Source organism: Phoxinus phoxinus (genome assembly GCF_949152265.1).
Source record: "Phoxinus phoxinus genome assembly, chromosome: 6".
Classification (NCBI taxonomy): domain Eukaryota; kingdom Metazoa; phylum Chordata; class Actinopteri; order Cypriniformes; family Leuciscidae; genus Phoxinus; species Phoxinus phoxinus.
In genome coordinates this window covers 32286908-32310888 of record NC_136881.1, presented here as the reverse complement: position 1 = coordinate 32310888, position 23981 = coordinate 32286908, and the positions used below count along the sequence as shown (strand labels likewise).

Genomic DNA, 23981 nt, shown 5'->3' with positions numbered 1-23981 from the left:
TATATATATATATATATATATATATATATATATGCTATATACAGATCACGAGTAAACAAAATGAATTTAGGCTGCTTGATGTTCAGACAAAATGTTATATTTAATGTTATAAATGAGTCTATTTATGTGTCTTAAATGTTATAGGCCTACATGACATGAGTCTGTTAAAAAATATATATATAGCCTATAGCTAGGCTATATTAAAATATTTAAAAAATAATGAATGAAGACTTGTTTCTTCCAGAGTTTTTGAACGAATCTCTATCAATTACATTTTAACAGACAATGGTCGCCACCTACTGGCAGAACAATTCAAATCTTCATTTGAAGCGTTATATTAGTTTCAAATGTAATTTAGCCTAGGCATACTCATTTTGATAACTGCATAGGCGTCAGCATAGGCGTCAGATAACTGCATAGGCGTCAGTGTATTTGGCCAGGGTCTGCTAAAAACGGGCAGATGTGCTTCATTGTTGCTAGGTGGTTCTGTCTTTTGTTTACACTGGGGATATTATAATTAGTCCATATTAATGGGTTTATTGGGTCTGCGCTATTTCCTCCAAAAAAAAAAAAAACAGATTAAAAAAAAGAGCGTCTTTGTTGCATAGTGACGGTTGTGTTGAAGTAAGCCAGAATTCGACTAGGCTATATTTAATACTGACCCAAGAGCAGTGTTGGGGGTACGACCTTCGGATAATTTGTTTTCTCGTTTTTTACTTCTAAACGGAAAAATAAAGAAACAGTAACACACCTAAATCACCTGTGTTTCTAGCCATTCATTAGTCTGGTTGTTTGATGAGAAACAGATTAAATGTCCTTGCAGTGGATAAGAATCTGTAACTGTAGCAGACGACTAGACTATTATTCTGTTGCGCGGAACTGAAAGAACTGAAGAGCACGGCTTGATCTTCATACATTCTCTCCGCGTTGTGCGTCGCGCAGCTTAGGCACACATATTTTGAGAGTTGGTCAGATAAATAAAACAGGCGGTAGCCTATGCCAAAAAAATATGCCTAGGCTAGGGGTAGTTGTGAGAGCAGATGCCACGTAAATTAATATTTAATACGACAAATTAGTATTTGTATTTTTTGCGAATGTTGCAGGGAGAGCGGGGCAAGCACTAACGTGGGGTTAGTTGTAACACCCTTGTTTTAAATAGCCTACTTTTATTTAAAAGTATTATTTACTAGTTGCCATATCAACACTATAGGCTATAGAGAAAAATACGCCAAAATTCAGAAATCTTTGGAAGATATGACTGAATATTTATTTAACAATAGCTAAAGTACTTAGTTATTTCTTAGTATTACTTACTGATATTATTTTAATCTCCAAAATCTTATTTAACAGCTGAGATAGTTATTTAATAATGATAACTAGCAGAAGACAGTAGCAGGGTTTAAATCCCAGTTGCTCAGGCGGGGCATGTTGTCACACTGCGTTACAATGAGCCCCTATTATAACTATGATATTTTATGCTATACTTTTATGAATTCTATTGAAAAGTCATGAGAGAGAAAAGGTGAATAAAGACTGAGAGTCAATGTTCAGAAATTATTAATTATTATTATGTCTTGAACTATGTTGTAGGCTATCTGTGTTTTCCGGTGTGTTCCTTGTCAAACTTATTAAAAATTATTTTATTTGTAATTATTAAAAAATGGCATTATTTATATGTTAAGAATTGTATTTTATTAAGAAAATGTTTTAGTTTGTCTTGATTTTTTATTATTAGATCGGATAACATTTTAAAGGGATAGTTCACTTTGAAATAAAATTTTGGTATGTTTTAGCTTACCTGAAGTGCATCCAAGATGTAGGTGTCTTTGTCTCCGCAGTAGTTTAAATTTTGATATTTTTAGGTCAAACCGTTCTTTTCTGTTAGTCATATAATGCAGGTATAGGTACTGTCTGCAAGCAGACTCCTGATTGGTTAACGCGGCGCGAATTGATGCAGAAGTTCAGATTTTTTAAAACTCGGGCGGCAGACGCGAATTCGCATCAAACGCGTGAATGCACAAAAAGCACTACATGAATCATACACGCGTAACGCGCTTAACGCGCCAGAGATAAAAACGATATAAATACTGTTCGTTTTATCACACAAACCGCTTGTTTCGTGTCTTAGGCCATCAATGTGCACTTATGATGGGGAATTTTTTAATTTGGACTTTTCTCTGCATGCTATTATGACATCTCTGCATGCTTTTGGAGACATTACCTACCTGCATTATATGACTGACAGACAAGAACGGTTTGACCTAAAAATATCAAAATTTAAACTACTGCGGAGACTCAGGGCCAATCCCAATTCTACCCCTTACCCCTTCACTTACCCCTTCCCCTCTGTTTTGCTCGTGCACGTGGAGGGGTAGGGCTGTCTCGATTCTCTTTTGGTTGGAGGGGAAGGGCTAGGGGGAAGGGCCAGATAGCCCTTCAAACGAAGATTTTTCGGGACCACACTTCAAACGAAGGGGTATGAGAAGTGTCACTGCATACACCGGCTACAGACGCAAAATGGCTGCCCAAGCAAAAAATTAGACCATAAATGTAAGAATTGTTGACTTTAATAAGTATTTTAACGACAAATAATGATTTGCTTTATGTTACATTCAATCTTGTGTTCATATTTACGGTCAGTTCCTTCAAAGAAACGTTTGTAAAAAAATCTCTTCTCCCCCGAACAAAGCACACAAGCTATTGGTGCGTTCAAGTCATCTCGTAAAGATCGTATTTATGAGTTGAACGCACATGAACGCCACACAATGTCGTATTTCACACAGTAAATAAATAAATAGGTCAAAATAGGACAAACATAGGTCTGTACCTCCAACGTGTTAATACAACACCACAGAAAACAAGTCCTGTGCATCTTGGAAGTTTGTGATAAACATCGGCGCATCTCCTGTGACGTAGGCGATGACGTATAATGACGTGTAACGGTGTAGTAGTGGTGTCCCATTTCTTAGGGGAATATTTTCACCCCTACGCCTTGCCACTCTGTTTCAAGGGTCAAGGGGAAGGGGAAGGCGAAGGGTTAGGGGTAGACGAAGGGGAAAGGGGTAGAATTGGGATTGGGCCAAAGACACCTACATATTGGATGCACTCAGGTAAGCTAAAACATACCAAAATTTTATTTCAAAGTGAACTATCCCTTTAAGCTGTCATGTGGTCATGTCCACCACCTATGGGACATGTTGTTACAGTTCACTTCCGTTTTTTCGGGGTATATCAAGAAAAAAAGTATAAGCTGTATTAATGAAACAAAACCACATAATTGCAATAGACGTGTGAAATTAATGTGGAAAATAAATAAATACTCTGAACCCTAAGTAGATTTACACAAACTGAGAAAGTCGTGGCCAGTAAACAGGAGAAAGCTCTGACTAGGCTCTGTGTCTATTATTGTAATAGAGGATGGAACCAATTCTGTTGTGTAGCCTACATTTCAATATTGGCACTTTTGATTTCATTAAACACATTTCAAAAAAAGGTCACAATTCATGCACATTTTTATTGAAAACAAGAGAAAACTTAAGTAAAATCACTGGCTCTTAAAATCTACCTGCTTTAACGGCATCCTTTTTTTCTGTCCTGATCAGAAAGAATACTTATTTGTAGATATTCCAGTCTTTAACTGTATGGTAAGGTTGTTTTTTGTAGAACAATTAAAATAACTGATTTTTATTTTCTTTTAGCATTTTTTTTCTTTCCAAGCAGAATGGCACTAAAATGTTATTCACTATATGTAAGTATCTAAAATTTTATATCTTTATAATATATGTGTGTTCGACAGATTGTTTTGGAATTGTTCTGTTTTTGGCTATATTTTGTTTTACACAAAAATAATGAAAAATGATATAGCACTGTGTTTCTCTTTACAGTGTGTCTGTGGTGTGCAATACATGGAGCTGAGTAAGTGGAATTATAATTAATTGATTGTATTCTCAATCATGTATCAAACACACACACACACACACACACACACACACACACACACACACACACACACACACACACACACACACACACACACACACACACACACACACACACACACACACACACACACACACACACACACACACACACCCATTTGACCTGCAAAATGTTGTTTTATGAAAGCAATTCAAAAAGGCAACTATTATAGTAAGTTTATTAATACACATTTAAATGATTCTGAGAAAATAAAGTTGATGAAAAATTATAAAAATCAAATTGGCTCTAAACATTAATGTACAAAATTATTGAACCCACAAAAGTCAAATTTTGTGCAGAATATTTTATTCTTTATAACCTCCAATAAATGCTCCCTGGAAGTGTTTAGAAGCTTCCCCTCTCTACTGCAATCGTGGCCCATTCCTCCTTTAAGATCACTGATCATATTTTGTTTTCAAGTTACCATTGCTTTCTTCTAATTCCACCAAATATTTTCAATTAGATTGAAATCTATCGACTGTACAGGTCACTCAAGGTGATTCTCCTACTGATCCCTGAACCAAGCTTAAGTAGATTTGGATGTCCTGTACTTTGGGATTGCTGTCCTGCAGGAAAGTCCATTGATCATTATGTTTCAGTCTCTACATCACCATCTTTGCCAAAATGCCTTCATACTTCAAATAATTCATGATGTCCTTCGTATAGTCAAGATTTCCACTTCCTGCAACAGCAAGGCACCCCCATAACAACAAGACTGGACTACCTCCATGTTTGACCTGCTAATAAGCTTTGCCTTTTTTGCACCAGACATACCGCTGATCCCCATTACTCCTTAAAACATTATTCCAGAAATCCACAGATCTATCCAAATGAATTTTAGCATATTCAAATCGGCCTGTTATGTTCTTCTTGTACAAGAGTGGCATTCGGCAAGATGTCCCAACATGAAGGCCATGCTTTTCTAGTGTTCTTCTTATAATCTGCATTGCAATGTTTTTCCTCCTTTTTTGTTGCAATCTTGCATGTCAGTGTGACTTTGGTCTAGTTCATTTCTTGGTTTTGTGACAGAGCTCTGACACTCCCGGTTTTGTCTCGTCTTTGTCTGAGTGGCAGTCTTTGGCAGAAAAATTGAGGGTTTTCTTAGTTGCTCTGATCCAAAAAAAATCCCTTTAATGATGATGAGCTTTTTTTTTTCAACATCTTCAACGTTTTTCTGTACAATCCATTTTAAACCTATGAATTAGGCTGCCAGCTGTGTTTCTAAGATCTTTTAGTGTTTTGGAAATGTTCTTGTAGCCACTTGTAATAAAACAATTTGTTCTCTAAATATATATATATTGTTCTATATATATAATATATTATGTATTTTTTTATTCGAATCAGGGCTTCCGCAACTACAAGAAGTAGAACACCAGAAACCACAGCTTCAGCGTCAACAACAACTACTTCATTGCCAACTACAATGACATCAGCTCCAACTTCATCTACAACTTCAACTGCACCTCCCACCACCACAACCACAAGAAGTAGAACACCAGAAACCACAGCTACAGCTTCAACAACCACTACTTCATTGCCAACTACTATGACATCAGCTCCAACTTCATCTGAATCTCCAACTGCAACAACAGTTATAACTTCAGAAACTACAGTACTTGCTTTGACAACAATGCCTACAACTTCAGAAACAACAACTGCAACTGAAACAACAAATACAGCATCAACAACCCTAATTGAACCTTCCACTACTACATTAGCTCCAACGTCCTCTGAAGCACAAAGTACAACAACAGCTCCGACCACAACACCACTTGTTGCCACAACTACTGAAACTGTCACAACCACAAATGTTAGTCCAGAAACCTCAACTGTTGTTTCAACAACAATTTCTACACCTTCAGAAACTTCAACTGCACCTCCCACGACCACAACTACAGCTGAGCCCATAACAACTCAAGCTACCACAACCACAGAGGTGACTACAGAAACAACACATCTTACTTCAACAGTGGTGCCTACAACTTCAGAAAGTATGACATCAGAAACTACAGCTACAGCTTCAACAACCACAACTTCATTGCCAACTACTATGACATCAGCTCCAACTTCATCTGAATCTCCAACTGCAACAACAGTTATAACTTCAGAAACTACAACACTTGCTTCAACAACAATGCCTACAACTTCAGAAACAACAACTGCAACTGAAACAACAAATACAGCATCAACAACCCTAACTGAACCTTCCACTACTACATTAGCTCCAACGTCCTCTGAAGCACAAAGTACAACAACAGCTCCGACCACAGCACCACTTGTAGCCACAACTACTGAAGCTGTCACAACCACAAATGTTAGTCCAGAAACCTCAACTGTTGTTTCAACAACAATTTCTACAACTTCAGAAACTTCAACTGCACCTCCCACGACCACAACTACAGCTGAGCCCACAACAACTCAAGCTACCACAACCACAGAAGTAACTACAGAAACAACAGATCTTACTTCAACAGTGGTGCCTACAACTTCAGAAAGTTCAACATCAGAAACTACAGCTACAGCTTCAACAACCACAACTTCATTGCCAACTACTTCGACATCAGCTCCAACTTCATCTGAATCTCCAACTGCAACAACAGTTATAACTTCAGAAACTACAACACTTGCTTCAACAACAATGCATACAACTTCAGAAACAACATCTGCAACTGAAACAACAAATACAGCATCAACAACCCTAACTGAACCTTCCACTACTACATTAGCTCCAACATCCTCTGAAGCACAAAGTACAACAACAGCTCCGACCACAACACCACTTGTTGCCACAACTACTGAAACTGTCACAACCACAAATGTTAGTCCAGAAACCTCAACTGTTGTTTCAACAACAATTTCTACAACTTCAGAAACTTCAACTGCACCTCCCACGACCACAACTACAGCTGAGCCCACAACAACTCAAGCTACCACAACCACAGAAGTGACTACAGAAACAACAGATCTTACTTCAACAGTGGTGCCTACAACTTCAGAAAGTTCAACATCAGAAACTACAGCTACAGCTTCAACAACCACAACTTCATTGCCAACTACTTCGACATCAGCTCCAACTTCATCTGAATCTCCAACTGCAACAACAGTTATAACTTCAGAAACTACAACACTTGATTCAACAACAATGCATACAACTTCAGAAACAACATCTGCAACTGAAACAACAAATACAGCATCAACAACCCTAACTGAACCTTCCACTACTACATTAGCTCCAACATCCTCTGAAGCACAAAGTACAACAACAGCTCCGACCACAACACCACTTGTTGCCACAACTACTGAAACTGTCACAACCACAAATGTAAGTCCAGAAACCTCAACTGTTGTTTCAACAACAATTTCTACAACTTCAGAAACTTCAACTGCACCTCCCACGACCACAACTACAGCTGAGCCCACAACAACTCAAGCTACCACAACCACAGAAGTGACTACAGACACAACACATCTTACTTCAACAGTGGTGCCTACAACTTCAGAAAGTTCAACATCAGAAACTACAGCTACAGCTTCAACAACCACAACTTCATTGCCAACTACTACGACATCAGCTCCAACTTCATCTGAATCTCCAACTGCAACAACAGTTATAACTTCAGAAACTACAACACTTGATTCAACAACAATGCATACAACTTCAGAAACAACATCTGCAACTGAAACAACAAATACAGCATCAACAACCCTAACTGAACCTTCCACTACTACATTAGCTCCAACATCCTCTGAAGCACAAAGTACAACAACAGCTCCGACCACAACACCACTTGTTGCCACAACTACTGAAACTGTCACAACCACAAATGTAAGTCCAGAAACCTCAACTGTTGTTTCAACAACAATTTCTACAACTTCAGAAACTTCAACTGCACCTCCCACGACCACAACTACAGCTGAGCCCACAACAACTCAAGCTACCACAACCACAGAAGTGACTACAGACACAACACATCTTACTTCAACAGTGGTGCCTACAACTTCAGAAAGTTCAACATCAGAAACTACAGCTACAGCTTCAACAACCACAACTTCATTGCCAACTACTACGACATCAGCTCCAACTTCATCTGAATCTCCAACTGCAACAACAGTTATAACTTCAGAAACTACAACTCTTGATTCAACAACAATGCATACAACTTCAGAAACAACATCTGCAACTGAAACAACAAATACAGCATCAACAACCCTAACTGAACCTTCCACTACTACATTAGCTCCAACATCCTCTGAAGCACAAAGTACAACAACAGCTCCGACCACAACACCACTTGTTGCCACAACTACTGAAACTGTCACAACCACAAATGTTAGTCCAGAAACCTCAACTGTTGTTTCAACAACAATTTCTACAACTTCAGAAACTTCAACTGGACCTCCCACGACCACAACTACAGCTGAGCCCACAACAACTCAAGCTACCACAACCACAGAAGTGACTACAGAAACAACACATCTTACTTCAACAGTGGTGCCTACAACTTCAGAAAGTTCAACATCAGAAACTACAGCTACAGCTTCAACAACCACAACTTCATTGCCAACTACTTCGACATCAGCTCCAACTTCATCTGAATCTCCAACTGCAACAACAGTTATAACTTCAGAAACTACAACACTTGCTTCAACAACAATGCATACAACTTCAGAAACAACATCTGCAACTGAAACAACAAATACAGCATCAACAACCCTAACTGAACCTTCCACTACTACATTAGCTCCAACATCCTCTGAAGCACAAAGTACAACAACAGCTCCGACCACAACACCACTTGTTGCCACAACTACTGAAACTGTCACAACCACAAATATTAGTCCAGAAACCTCAACTGTTGTTTCAACAACAATTTCTACAACTTCAGAAACTTCAACTGCACCTCCCACGACCACAACTACAGCTGAGCCAACAACAACTCAAGCTACCACAACCACAGAAGTGACTACAGAAACAACAGATCTTACTTCAACAGTGGTGCCTACAACTTCAGAAAGTTCAACATCAGAAACTACAGCTACAGCTTCAACAACCACAACTTCATTGCCAACTACTTCGACATCAGCTCCAACTTCATCTGAATCTCCAACTGCAACAACAGTTATAACTTCAGAAACTACAACACTTGATTCAACAACAATGCATACAACTTCAGAAACAACATCTGCAACTGAAACAACAAATACAGCATCAACAACCCTAACTGAACCTTCCACTACTACATTAGCTCCAACATCCTCTGAAGCACAAAGTACAACAACAGCTCCGACCACAACACCACTTGTTGCCACAACTACTGAAACTGTCACAACCACAAATGTTAGTCCAGAAACCTCAACTGTTGTTTCAACAACAATTTCTACAACTTCAGAAACTTCAACTGCACCTCCCACGACCACAACTACAGCTGAGCCCACAACAACTCAAGCTACCACAACCACAGAAGTGACTACAGAAACAACACATCTTACTTCAACAGTGGTGCCTAAAACTTCAGAAAGTTCAACATCAGAAACTACAGCTACAGCTTCAACAACCACAACTTCATTGCCAACTACTTCGACATCAGCTCCAACTTCATCTGAATCTCCAACTGCAACAACAGTTATAACTTCAGAAACTACAACACTTGATTCAACAACAATGCATACAACTTCAGAAACAACATCTGCAACTGAAACAACAAATACAGCATCAACAACCCTAACTGAACCTTCCACTACTACATTAGCTCCAACATCCTCTGAAGCACAAAGTACAACAACAGCTCCGACCACAACACCACTTGTGGCCACAACTACTGAAACTGTCACAACCACAAATGTTAGTCCAGAAACCTCAACTGTTGTTTCAACAACAATTTCTACAACTTCAGAAACTTCAACTGCACCTCCCACGACCACAACTACAGCTGAGCCCACAACAACTCAAGCTACCACAACCACAGAAGTGACTACAGAAACAACAGATCTTACTTCAACAGTGGTGCCTACAACTTCAGAAAGTTCAACATCAGAAACTACAGCTACAGTTTCAACAACCACAACTTCATTGCCAACTACTTCGACATCAGCTCCAACTTCATCTGAATCTCCAACTGCAACAACAGTTATAACTTCAGAAACTACAACACTTGATTCAACAACAATGCATACAACTTCAGAAACAACATCTGCAACTGAAACAACAAATACAGCATCAACAACCCTAACTGAACCTTCCACTACTACATTAGCTCCAACATCCTCTGAAGCACAAAGTACAACAACAGCTCCGACCACAACACCACTTGTTGCCACAACTACTGAAACTGTCACAACCACAAATGTTAGTCCAGAAACCTCAACTGTTGTTTCAACAACAATTTCTACAACTTCAGAAACTTCAACTGCACCTCCCACGACCACAACTACAGCTGAGCCCACAACAACTCAAGCTACCACAACCACAGAAGTGACTACAGAAACAACAGATCTTACTTCAACAGTGGTGCCTACAACTTCAGAAAGTTCAACATCAGAAACTACAGCTACAGCTTCAACAACCACAACTTCATTGCCAACTACTTCGACATCAGCTCCAACTTCATCTGAATCTCCAACTGCAACAACAGTTATAACTTCAGAAACTACAACACTTGATTCAACAACAATGCATACAACTTCAGAAACAACATCTGCAACTGAAACAACAAATACAGCATCAACAACCCTAACTGAACCTTCCACTACTACATTAGCTCCAACATCCTCTGAAGCACAAAGTACAACAACAGCTCCGACCACAACACCACTTGTTGCCACAACTACTGAAACTGTCACAACCACAAATGTTAGTCCAGAAACCTCAACTGTTGTTTCAACAACAATTTCTACAACTTCAGAAACTTCAACTGCACCTCCCACGACCACAACTACAGCTGAGCCCACAACAACTCAAGCTACCACAACCACAGAAGTGACTACAGAAACAACACATCTTACTTCAACAGTGGTGCCTACAACTTCAGAAAGTTCAACATCAGAAACTACAGCTACAGCTTCAACAACCACAACTTCGTTGCCAACTACTACGACATCCGCTCAAACTTCATCTGAATCTCCAACTGCAACAACAGTTATAACTTCAGAAACTACAACACTTGCTTCAACAACAATGCCTATAACTTCAGAAACAACAACTGCAACTGAAACAACAAATACAGCATCAACAACCCTAACTGAACCTTCCACTACTACATTAGCTCCAACGTCCTCTGAAGCACAAAGTACAACAACAGCTCCGACCACAACGCCACTTGTAGCCACAACTACTGAAGCTGTCACAACCACAAATGTTAGTCCAGAAACCTCAACTGTTGTTTCAACAACAATTTCTACAACTTCAGAAATTTCAACTGCACCTCCCACGACCACAACTACAGCTGAGCCAACAACAACTCAAGCTACCACAATCACAGAAGTGATTACAGAAGCAACACATCTTACTTCAACAGTGGTGCCTACAACTTCAGAAAGTACAACATCAGAAACTACAGCTACAGCTTCAACAACCACAACTTCGTTGCCAACTACTACGACATCCGCTCAAACTTCATCTGAATCTCCAACTGCAACAACAGTTATAACTTCAGAAACTACAACACTTGCTTCAACAACAATGCCTATAACTTCAGAAACAACAACTGCAACTGAAACAACAAATACAGCATCAACAACCCTAACTGAACCTTCCACTACTACATCAGCTCCAACGTCCTCTGAAGCACAAAGTACAACAACAGCTCCGACCACAACGCCACTTGTAGCCACAACTACTGAAGCTGTGACAACCACAAATGTTAGTCCAGAAACCTCAACAGTTGTTTCAACAACAATTTCAACAACTTCAGAAACTTCAACTGCACCTCCCATGACCACAACATCAGCTGAGCCCACAACAACTCAAGCTACCACAACCACAGAAGTGACTACAGAAACAACACATCTTACTTCAACAGTGGTGCCTACAACTTCAGAGAGTACAACATCAGAAACTACAGCTACAGCTTCAACAACCACAACTTCATTGCCAACTACTACGACATCAGCTCCAACTTCATCTGAATCTCCAACTGCAACAACAGTTATAACTTCAGAAACTACAACACTTGCTTTAACAACAATGACTACAACTTCAGAAACAACAACTGCAGCTGAAACAACAAATACAGCATCAACAACCCTAACTGAACCTTCCACTACTACATTAGCTGCAACGTCCTCTGAAGCACAAAGTACAACAACAGCTCCGACCACAACGCCACTTGTAGCCACAACTACTGAAGCTGTCACAACCACAAATGTTAGTCCAGAAACCTCAACTGTTGTTTCAACAACAATTTCTACAACTTCAGAAATTTCAACTGCACCTCCCACGACCACAACCACAGCTGAGCCAACAACAACTCAAGCTACCACAATCACAGAAGTGACTACAGAAGCAACACATCTTACTTCAACAGTGGTGCCTACAACTTCAGAAAGTACAACATCAGAAACTACAGCTACAGCTTCAACAACCACAACTTCGTTGCCAACTACTACGACATCCGCTCCAACTTCATCTGAATCTCCAACTGCAACAACAGTTATAACTTCAGAAACTACAACACTTGCTTCAACAACAATGCCTATAACTTCAGAAACAACAACTGCAACTGAAACAACAAATACAGCATCAACAACCCTAACTGAACCTTCTATTACTACATTAGCTTCAACGTCCTCTGAAGCACAAAGTACAACAACAGCTCCGACCACAACGCCACTTGTAGCCACAACTTCTGAAACTGTCACAACAACAAATGTTAGTCCAGAAACCCCAACTGTTGTTTCAACAACAATTTCTACAACTTCAGAAACTTCAACTGCACCACCCACGGCCACAACTACAGCTGAGCCCACAACAACTCAAGCTACCACAACCACAGAAGTGACTACAGAAACAACACATCTTACTTCAACAGTGGTGCCTACAAATTCAGAAAGTACAACATCAGAAACTACAGCTACAGCTTCAACAACCACAACTTCATTGCCAACTACTACGACATCAGCTCCAACTTCATCTGAATCTCCAACTGCAACAACAGTTATAACTTCAGAAACTACAACACTTGCTTCAACAACAATGCCTATAACTTCAGAAACAACAACTGCAACTGAAACAACAAATACAGCATCAACAACCCTTACTGAACCTTCTATTACTACATTAGCTTTAACGTCCTCTGAAGCACAAAGTACAACAACAGCTCCGACCACAACGCCACCTGTAGCCCCAACTACTGAAGCTGTCACAACCACAAATGTTAGTCCAGAAACCTCAACAGTTGTTTCAACAACAATTTCAACAACTTCAGAAACTTCAACTGCACCTCCCATGACCACAACTACAGCTGAGCCCACAACAACTCAAGCTACCACAACCACAGAAGTGACTACAGAAACAACACATCTTACTTCAACAGTGGTGCCTACAACTTCAGAGAGTACAACATCAGAAACTACAGCTACAGCTTCAACAACCACAACTTCATTGCCAACTACTACGACATCAGCTCCAACTTCATCTGAATCTCCAACTGCAACAACAGTTATAACTTCAGAAACTACAACACTTGCTTCAACAACAATGACTACAACTTCAGAAACAACAACTGCAGCTGAAACAACAAATACAGCATCAACAACCCTAACTGAACCTTCCACTACTACATTAGCTGCAACGTCCTCTGAAGCACAAAGTACAACAACAGCTCCGACCACAGCGCTACTTGTAGCCACAACTACTGAAGCTGTCACAACCACAAATGTTAGTCCAGAAACCTCAACTGTTGTTTCAACAACAATTTCTACAACTTCAGAAATTTCAACTGCACCTCCCACGACCACAACTACAGCTGAGCCAACAACAACTCAAGCTACCACAATCACAGAAGTGACTACAGAAGCAACACATCTTACTTCAACAGTGGTGCCTACAACTTCAGAAAGTACAACATCAGAAACTACAGCTACAGCTTCAACAACCACAACTTCGTTGCCAACTACTACGACATCCGCTCCAACTTCATCTGAATCTCCAACTGCAACAACAGTTATAACTTCAGAAACTACAACACTTGCTTCAACAACAATGCCTATAACTTCAGAAACAACAACTGCAACTGAAACAACAAATACAGCATCAACAACCCTAACTGAACCTTCCACTACTACATTAGCTGCAACGTCCTCTGAAGCACAAAGTACAACAACAGCTCCGACCACAGCGCTACTTGTAGCCACAACTACTGAAGCTGTCACAACCACAAATGTTAGTCCAGAAACCTCAACTGTTGTTTCAACAACAATTTCTACAACTTCAGAAATTTCAACTGCACCTCCCACGACCACAACTACAGCTGAGCCAACAACAACTCAAGCTACCACAATCACAGAAGTGACTACAGAAGCAACACATCTTACTTCAACAGTGGTGCCTACAACTTCAGAAAGTACAACATCAGAAACTACAGCTACAGCTTCAACAACCACAACTTCGTTGCCAACTACTACGACATCCGCTCCAACTTCATCTGAATCTCCAACTGCAACAACAGTTATAACTTCAGAAACTACAACACTTGCTTCAACAACAATGCCTATAACTTCAGAAACAACAACTGCAACTGAAACAACAAATACAGCATCAACAACCCTAACTGAACCTTCCACTACTACATTAGCTCCAACATCCTCTGAAGCACAAAGTACAACAACAGCTCCGACCACAACGCCACTTGTAAACACAACTACTGAAGCTGTCACAACAACAAATGTTAGTCCAGAAACCCCAACTGTTGTTTCAACAACAATTTCTACAACTTCAGAAACTTCAACTGCACCTCCCACGGCCACAACTACAGCTGAGCCCACAACAACTCAAGCTACCACAACCACAGAAGTGACTACAGAAACAACAAATCTTATTTCAACAGTGGTGCCTACAAATTCAGAAAGTACAACATCAGAAACTACAGCTACAGCTTCAACAACCACAACTTCATTGCCAACTACTACGACATCAGCTCCAACTTCATCTGAATCTCCAACTGCAACAACAGTTATAACTTCAGAAACTACAACACTTGCTTCAACAACAATGCCTACAACTTCAGAAACTGCAACTGCACCTGAAACAACAAATACAGCATCAACAACCCTAATTGAACCTTCCACTACTACATTAGCTCCAACGTCCTCTGAAGCACAAAGTACAACAACAGCTCCGACCACAATGCCACTTGTAGCCACAACTACTGAAGCTGTCACAACCACAAATGTTAGTCCAGAAACCTCAACTGTTGTTTCAACAACAATTTCTACAACTTCAGAAATTTCAACTGCACCTCCCACGACCACAACTACAGCTGAGCCTACAACAACTCAAGCTACCACAATCACAGAAGTGACTACAGAAGCAACACATCTTACTTCAACAGTGGTGCCTACAACTTCAGAAAGTACAACATCAGAAACTACAGCTACAGCTTCAACAACCACAACTTCGTTGCCAACTACTACGACATCCGCTCCAACTTCATCTGAATCTCCAACTGCAACAACAGTTATAACTTCAGAAACTACAACACTTGCTTCAACAACAATGCCTATAACTTCAGAAACAACAACTGCAACTGAAACAACAAATACAGCATCAACAACCCTAACTGAACCTTCCACTACTACATTAGCTCCAACATCCTCTGAAGCACAAAGTACAACAACAGCTCCGACCACAACGCCACTTGTAAACACAACTACTGAAGCTGTCACAACAACAAATGTTAGTCCAGAAACCCCAACTGTTGTTTCAACAACAATTTCTACAACTTCAGAAACTTCAACTGCACCTCCCACGGCCACAACTACAGCTGAGCCCACAACAACTCAAGCTACCACAACCACAGAAGTGACTACAGAAACAACAAATCTTATTTCAACAGTGGTGCCTACAAATTCAGAAAGTACAACATCAGAAACTACAGCTACAGCTTCAACAACCACAACTTCATTGCCAACTACTACGACATCAGCTCCAACTTCATCTGAATCTCCAACTGCAACAACAGTTATAACTTCAGAAACTACAACACTTGCTTCAACAACAATGCCTGCAACTTCAGAAACAACAACTGCAACTGAAACAACAAATACAGCATCAACAACCCTAACTGAACCTTCCACAACTACATTAGCTCCAACGTCCTCTGAAGCAGAAAGTACAAAAACAGCTCCGACCACAACGCCACTTGTAGCCACAACTACTGAAGCTGTCACAAACAAAAATATTAGTCCAGAAATCTCAACTGTTGTTTTAACCACAATTTCTACAACTTCAGAAACTTCAACTGCGCCTCCCACGACCACAACTACAGCCGAGCCCACAACAACTCAAGCTCCCACAACCACAGTAGTGACTACAGAAACAACTCCTTTTACTTCAACAGTGGTAACAACAACTTCTGAAAGTACAACATCAGAAACTACAGCTACAGCTTCAACAACAACAACTTCATTGCCAACTTCTACAACATCAGCTCCAAGTTCAACTGAATCTCCAACTGCAACAACAGTTATAACTTTAGAAACCACAACACTTGCTTCGACATCAATGCCTACAACTTCAGAAACAACAAATACAGCAGCAACATCCCTAACTGAACCTTCCACTACTACATTAGCTCCAACGTCCTCTGAAGCACAAAGTACAATAACAGCTCCGACCACAACGCCACTTGTAACCACAACTACCGAAGCTGTCACAACCACAAATGTTAGTCCAGAAACCTCAACTGTTGTTTCAACCATAATTTCTACAACTTCAGAAACTTCAACTGCACCTCCCACGACCCCTACTACAGCTGAGCCCACAACATCACTTGGAATCACAACAACTCAAGCTCCCACAACCACAGTAGTGACTACAGGAACAATACCTCTTACTTCAACAGTGGTGCCTACAACTTCAGAAAGTTCAACTTCAGGCCCAACAATCAAAACTGTGTCTTTGGCAAACTTGAATTCAGAAACTAAAACTGCATCCACAACTACAACTGGAATTATTACAAATACAGTAGAATTTCCAATAGTGGTTCCAATAACAGTACCAGGTCTAGAAAACCAGAATAAAGCATCTACAATTACAGGTCAAACATCAATCAAAACAACACCATTTGCATCTGCAACATTTGAAAGTTCTTCAAGTTTGCAACCAGAAACTTCAAACATTCCCAAATCAAATCTATCGTCAACTAATGTGACCGGTACAGCAATAGTTACAACCAAACTGGTATTCTCATCCTCGTCATCCATGCCCAATGAGGCTCTGGTCATCAGTGCTATCAACACTCTCCTGATCTCCAGACAGTCACAGCTCAATGAATCAGTGAAGGTGGTGAATGCCACCTATCAGAGTAAGTTTCATCATATCAAATTGAAAAAAAACATTTGAAATGAGAATAAGTCAAACAGTCAAGACTGGCAAGGTCTCTAGACAATTAAAAATGTACCTTTATTTCCAAACAGAAATCTCCGAAACCTCCTATGCCGTCATCATTACGTTTAATCTGAGTAACATCAGCATGTCTGAAGTCCCTGAGCTCAGAAACAGCACTTATGTGCAAGTGCAAGATGTCATCAGTAATGCGGTAAGAGATCAGAATTGAATCAATGAATGTTTTTGAGTCCAATATAAATCTTCTTTAGAGTTTAATGAAATATTTGATCTTCAACCGCAGCTGAACACTCTTCTGAATGAACCTAACAGACCAACATTGAAGCACAATTCATCCAACTTTGTGTAAGATACAAACTGACTTTGCAATCTTCACTTTCTCTCCGCACATTTTAGCTTATTAAATCAATCCAAAATGAAAAATACTTTTTCTTGGTCATTTTCATAAATCGTTTTGCAATATGGATTGAAGTCTATAAACAATATCTTCTGATTCTCCGGCAGGAGCTCTTCAAACAAGATTGATGGCACGATAGAATACACCTTCCAGGATGAAGATGTCATTCAACCAGTCAGCTTCCTAAATGAGCTTCGTTCCCAATTGGGTATGTCAATTATGATGATCTATGGCTATACAAAATTCTAAAAGGTAAAAAGAAAAAGACTAATTGTTTGTTTTTTACATTTATTTGAAGTGACCACTACAACAGTGATTCCTAAATCTACAACCGGCACCTCTGTGGCTACTCCAAAGCTAATGTTAGTGTTGACTTTCTATTTTGAGTAATGAAGTAATTTTATTGCAAAAATATGAGGTGCATTAAACAAAAGTTGTTGTTTTTGCAGATCTGGTTCAGCAGTGGTCACAAGCAAGCTGCTGTTCAACTCATCTCCAGTCCCCAGTGAAGCTCTGGTCAACAGTGCTATCAACACTCTCCTGATCTCCAGACAGTCACAGCTCAATGAATCAGTGAAGGTGGTGAATGCCACCTATCAGAGTGAGTTTCATCATATCGAATTGAAAAACATTTGAAATGAGAATAAGTCAAACAGTCAAGACTGGCAAGGTCTAGACAATTAAAAATGTACCTTTATTTCCAAACAGAAATCTCAGAAACCTCCTATGCCGTCATCATAACGTTTAATCTGAGTAACATCAGCATGTCTGAAGTCCCTGAGCTCAGAAACAGCACTTATGTGCAAGTGCAAGATGTCATCAGTAATGCGGTAAGAGATCAGAATTGAATCAATGAATGTTTTTGAGTCCAATATAAATCTTCTTTAGAGTTTAATGAAATATTTGATCTTCAACCGCAGCTGAACACTCTTCTGAATGAACCTAACAGACCAACATTGAAGCACAATTCATCCAACTTTGTGTAAGATACAAACTGACTTTGCAATCTTCACTTTCTCTCCGCACATTTTAGCTTATTAAATCAATCCAAAATGAAAAATACTTTTTCTTGGTCATTTTCATAAATCGTTTTGCAATATGGATTGAAGTCTATAAACAATATCTTCTGATTCTCCGGCAGGAGCTCTTCAAACAAGATTGATGGCACGATAGAATACACCTTCCAGGATGAAGATGTCATTCAACCAGTCAGCTTCCTAAATGAGCTTCGTTCCCAATTGGGTATGTCAATTATGATGATCTATGGCTATACAAAATTCTAAAAGGTAAAAAGAAAAAGACTAATTGTTTGTTTTTTACATTTATTTGAAGTGACCACTACAACAGTGATTCCTAAATCTACAACCGGCACCTCTGTGGCTACTCCAAAGCTAATGTTAGTGTTGACTTTCTATTTTGAGTAATGAAGTAATTTTATTGCAAAAATATGAGGTGCATTAAACAAAAGTTGTTGTTTTTGCAGATCTGGTTCAGCAGTGGTCACAAGCAAGCTGCTGTTCAACTCATCTCCAGTCCCCAGTGAAGCTCTGGTCAACAGTGCTATCAACACTCTCCTGATCTCCAGACAGTCACAGCTCAATGAATCAGTGAAGGTGGTGAATGCCACCTATCAGAGTGAGTTTCATCATATCGAATTGAAAAACATTTGAAATGAGAATAAGTCAAACAGTCAAGACTGGCAAGGTCTAGACAATTAAAAATGTACCTTTATTTCCAAACAGAAATCTCAGAAACCTCCTATGCCGTCATCATAACGTTTAATCTGAGTAACATCAGCATGTCTGAAGTCCCTGAGCTCAGAAACAGCACTTATGTGCAAGTGCAAGATGTCATCAGTAATGCGGTAAGAGATCAGAATTGAATCAATGAATGTTTTTGAGTCCAATATAAATCTTCTTCAGAGTTTAATGAAATATTTGATGTTCACCCGCAGCTGAACACTCTTCTGAATGAACCTAACAGACCAACATTGAAGCACAATTCATCCAACTTTGTGTAAGATACAAACTGACTTTGCAATCTTCACTTTCTCTCCGCACATTTTAGCTTATTAAATCAATCCAAAATGAAAAATACTTTTTCTTGGTCATTTTCATAAATCGTTTTGCAATATGGATTGAAGTCTTTAAACAATATCTACTGATTGTCCGGCAGGAGCTCTTCAAACAAGATTGATGGCACGATAGAATACACCTTCCAGGATGGAGATGTCATTCAACCAGTCAACTTCCTAAATGAGCTTCGTTTACAGACAGGTTTGTCAAAACTGACAACGAATTGCTCCACAGACACCAAATATTGCATACATCCTCCACTAATCATTGCTTTATTTTACAGTCTCAACAACAGCCAGCACCCTGACAACAAGCACAACTTCTCCACCGACTTTGTAAGAGCAATAATTCCAGTCTGATCTTTAAAATTTTACCTTTTTTTTTTAATTTTTTTATTAATGTGTATTATTTATCATCTGTGTAGGCTTGGCACAGTGATTATACATATTCGCCTTGTGTTCATCACACTTGGCCCCCTACCAAATGAAAAGGATATTATTCAGGTGGCCAACACTCTGCTGTACTCAGGTCTCACAACTAAACTAGACACCAGAACACAAGCCCTGAGTGATCCTGTGAGCTTTGTGAATGTCACATATACGAGTGAGTTTTTATTTCCTCCATTGGGTTCTTTTTGTTGTGAATTATGTCATGTTTGAATGCTAATGCTGCACATCATGTAGATCTGTAGTAAGCTAATATAGCTGATTTTGAAGGAAAATAGTAAATTTGGAATTCCTTAAAGAATGCATAAGTGAAATGTTATACTATCCACATATACTACCACACTACTAATTATTTTCCTTATATATTTTTAAGAAATTAATGAAACTGCCTATGCTCTCAACTTCGGATTTGAAATCAGCAATGTGACCATGTCTGAGAAACCTGAATTCAGGAATGAAACCTACCTGTCAGTACAAAACTCAGTAAATTCATTGGTGAGTTGGTCACATTTCAATACAGTGGTCTTTTATAAAAAGTCATTATTTTAACCACATTAATCTTAAACTTTAATCTAAACTTTTTGCTGCACTTTTCAGCTGAACAAGATCCTAACTAATGCCTCAGCTCCAGTTAATTTCCAACCAGGCGATTTCACAACATTCTTGTAAGTTCTGAATATGTTCTGAAAAAAAAAAAAAAAAAAAAAACTTTGGTGTTAGTTGGGTAGTTTTTGTACACGAGTAGGGGGGTCTAAACATATTTTTTTCAAAATTTCATTTCTAATAGTACATTTTTATTTCCCAACAGGGGTAATTCCACCACGATTCAGGCCAATGTTGTGTATGTTTTCTCAAACCTTAACATCTCGCAATCTAGCCCCTTTATCCAGAAGCTTCTCCAGGTTAACGAAGGTATTACCATATACACCCTACAGTCTATAAAACAATCATTTAAATGGCCAAACTGACAGTCAGATGTTACATTAACATAAAAAAAAGATGTAATGTTTTATGTCTTGCACCAAAAACACCAAATACTGTAATTGAAAGTCTGATCTCCTACTTTACTTGTTATTTTCTTTTACAGCCGCGAGCAATTCTACTCGAAAACTGTAAGTCCAACAAGTCCAATCATTAATTTTGTGAAATCTAGTTGTTTTCATTTTCTATGTTTACATTTTCAATTATTTATCATCTTTTTTTTTTTTTTAGGATTAGTGGCGTGGTTATTAAGATTCGCCTTGAGTTTGTCACACTGGGCCCAAAACCAAGTGAGAGTAACGTTCTACGGGTAGTTAATTCTCTGCTGGCCTCAAATCTCACAACTAAACGATTCACCAGAGCAGCAATAATCCCAAGTGACCCTCTGATCAAGACAGGTGTCACCTATTCGAGTGAGTTTTTCTCTCTTATTTATGTGCAATTTTGTGTGTGTGTGTGTGTGTGTGTGTAACATTTGAATGCAAATTGTGTACATTTAGCAGACCTTTAGTAAGCTTTTTATGGATAATTATGAATGAGAATGGATAATGACATTTTTTCCACCCACACATGTGTACAACTAATTATTTTTGTTATATCTCTTTAAGGTATTAATGAGACTGCCTATGCTCTCAACTTTGAATTTGAAGTCAGCGGTTTATCTGTGAATGATACACAGAAGGATCAAGCCTATGATGAAATACAAAACAAGATAAATAATTTGGTGAGTTCAGTTGGAGAGGATTGGATATTGCGGTCCTTAAAAAAAAAAAAAAACTGAAATTAAAATTAAAATTGCCTTATTTTAATCACATCAACTGCTATTCTATGTATTGCTGCATTCTTCAGGTTAAGCAGATCCTACAGAACCCCTCAGCAGCGCTTACATTTATGAAAGCCAATTTCACGTGAGTTCAGATCCACTATTTCATTTGTTGAGCAGAAATGTCAAAATGATTTTAAGATATCTGCTTTTGCCAGTGGGATGCTTTTGATACACGGGTGAATGGCAAAATAATGTTTATTTATTTCCTTTTTGTTTCTCATTGTACGTTTTAATCTCCCCACAGTAATTCAGCGAGTTCCTCCGTGCTTGAGGCCAATGTTACCTATGTTTTCTCAGAACGTGACGGTGGATTTGCAGCTTTAGGTAGCTTGGTCACAAAACTTTTCTCGACGTTTACACCTGCTCCAACCACCATTAAAGCTCCAACCACCATTAAAGCTCCAACCACCATTATCACTACAACCTCAAACGACAGCACAAATATAGCATGGATTGTGGGGATCATTGTCCCTGTGGCTATTATCCTCGGGCTTATACCTTGCTGGATTCTCCTTTGCGTAAGTGTTATTATGACTGAATGTCAAAAATCTGCATTGGTAGTGAAGTGATTCATGATAACAGGGATTTGTTCTCCTTTGATCTGCCTTTTAAATGAGGTTTATAATTGTACATCTGAATAAATTTTTTTTAAAGTGTAAAGTGTTCTCTCTCAGGATGTTAACTCTCATTTTGTCTGTTTATGTCTTTAGTGTTTACTCTGTGGATGCTGTGCAGCATTCAGAAGACGTTGGCACAGAAGACAGTCGTACAACGTACAGCACACCACCCGAAACAGCCTCTTCTAGAGATATTTAGAGAGTAAAAACAGGACTGAACCCAATGAAAACATAAATATAATTAATTTAAGCCTTGCATTTTGGATATTCAATACTGCCTCATTTGCAGTAATAAATGTACTATATTAATGATTCTTTTATTTGATAAATTATTTATTTTATGCCTGTATTGCTAGACAAACGGGAATGTTGCTAAATGTGATTTCTTTTCTTAATACTTTCTCATACTGTATAATGAGAATTTATTGATTTTATTTATTTGTATTTATTTATAATATTCCATTTACTGTTAATTCATAATCTTGTGAAAAATTTAATTTTAAGGGTCAAATGTAGAACATTTGAATTACAGTTGCTTATGTATTCATTCTCCATGCACCTTATAAATGCAAAGCAAATGTGGATTCTGCAAGTCATTGGCATGGACATAAACGGCAAAAAATAATAAAAATACTAGATGTATCAATACAAAAGTTTGTTTTTCCTATTGTAAATATAAAGATTGCTTATTATTGGCCTTAGTCATGTACATCAAAGTAGTTTATACTGTATCAAAAATAGTACAAATTTATCAGTGTTTCTCATTTGTTCCATTAGGTGGAAATAAATGTATACCTTTACAAATTAGTAAAACTCAATTGTACTAAAAAGTTCTAAATTAATGGATATCTTCCAAGCAACAGTTGCTTTAAAGGATAACGTTCGCCAAAATCGAGCCTAGGCTCTTTTTGATAATCTACCCGAGTCAAACATTCGTGTAAAAGCATAATTAGAATGGAAACTCCACTTTTAAGTTTGACCGTATTTTCTTTTTCGGCGAAAATGCCTTTTAAATGGGAGTGAATGGGGCACTACAACGAGAGCATCAAAATCCCTATTTTTAAAACACTAAGGAGGCTCGAAACAACATGAAACTGTGC

General features: G+C 38.7%; 1 protein-coding gene across 1 annotated transcript in view; it reads left to right on the top strand.

The window, feature by feature from the left end:
• Positions 1–23530, top strand: part of LOC307000929 (uncharacterized protein) — a 65937-nt gene extending 42407 nt beyond the window's left edge. The window contains exons 16-34 of the mRNA XM_079616916.1: positions 18645–18766; positions 18857–18918; positions 19078–19178; positions 19269–19332; positions 19420–19571; positions 19679–19800; positions 19891–19952; positions 20112–20212; positions 20295–20346; positions 20436–20614; positions 20831–20952; positions 21055–21122; positions 21266–21369; positions 21545–21569; positions 21670–21851; positions 22047–22162; positions 22288–22346; positions 22509–22782; positions 22975–23530. Of these exons, the coding sequence (XP_079473042.1) occupies positions 18645–18766; positions 18857–18918; positions 19078–19178; positions 19269–19332; positions 19420–19571; positions 19679–19800; positions 19891–19952; positions 20112–20212; positions 20295–20346; positions 20436–20614; positions 20831–20952; positions 21055–21122; positions 21266–21369; positions 21545–21569; positions 21670–21851; positions 22047–22162; positions 22288–22346; positions 22509–22782; positions 22975–23070 (2063 nt within the window). The 3' untranslated portion in view covers positions 23071–23530. The remainder of the gene's footprint in view (positions 1–18644; positions 18767–18856; positions 18919–19077; positions 19179–19268; positions 19333–19419; positions 19572–19678; positions 19801–19890; positions 19953–20111; positions 20213–20294; positions 20347–20435; positions 20615–20830; positions 20953–21054; positions 21123–21265; positions 21370–21544; positions 21570–21669; positions 21852–22046; positions 22163–22287; positions 22347–22508; positions 22783–22974) is intronic.
• The last annotated feature ends 451 nt before the right edge of the window (positions 23531–23981 follow it).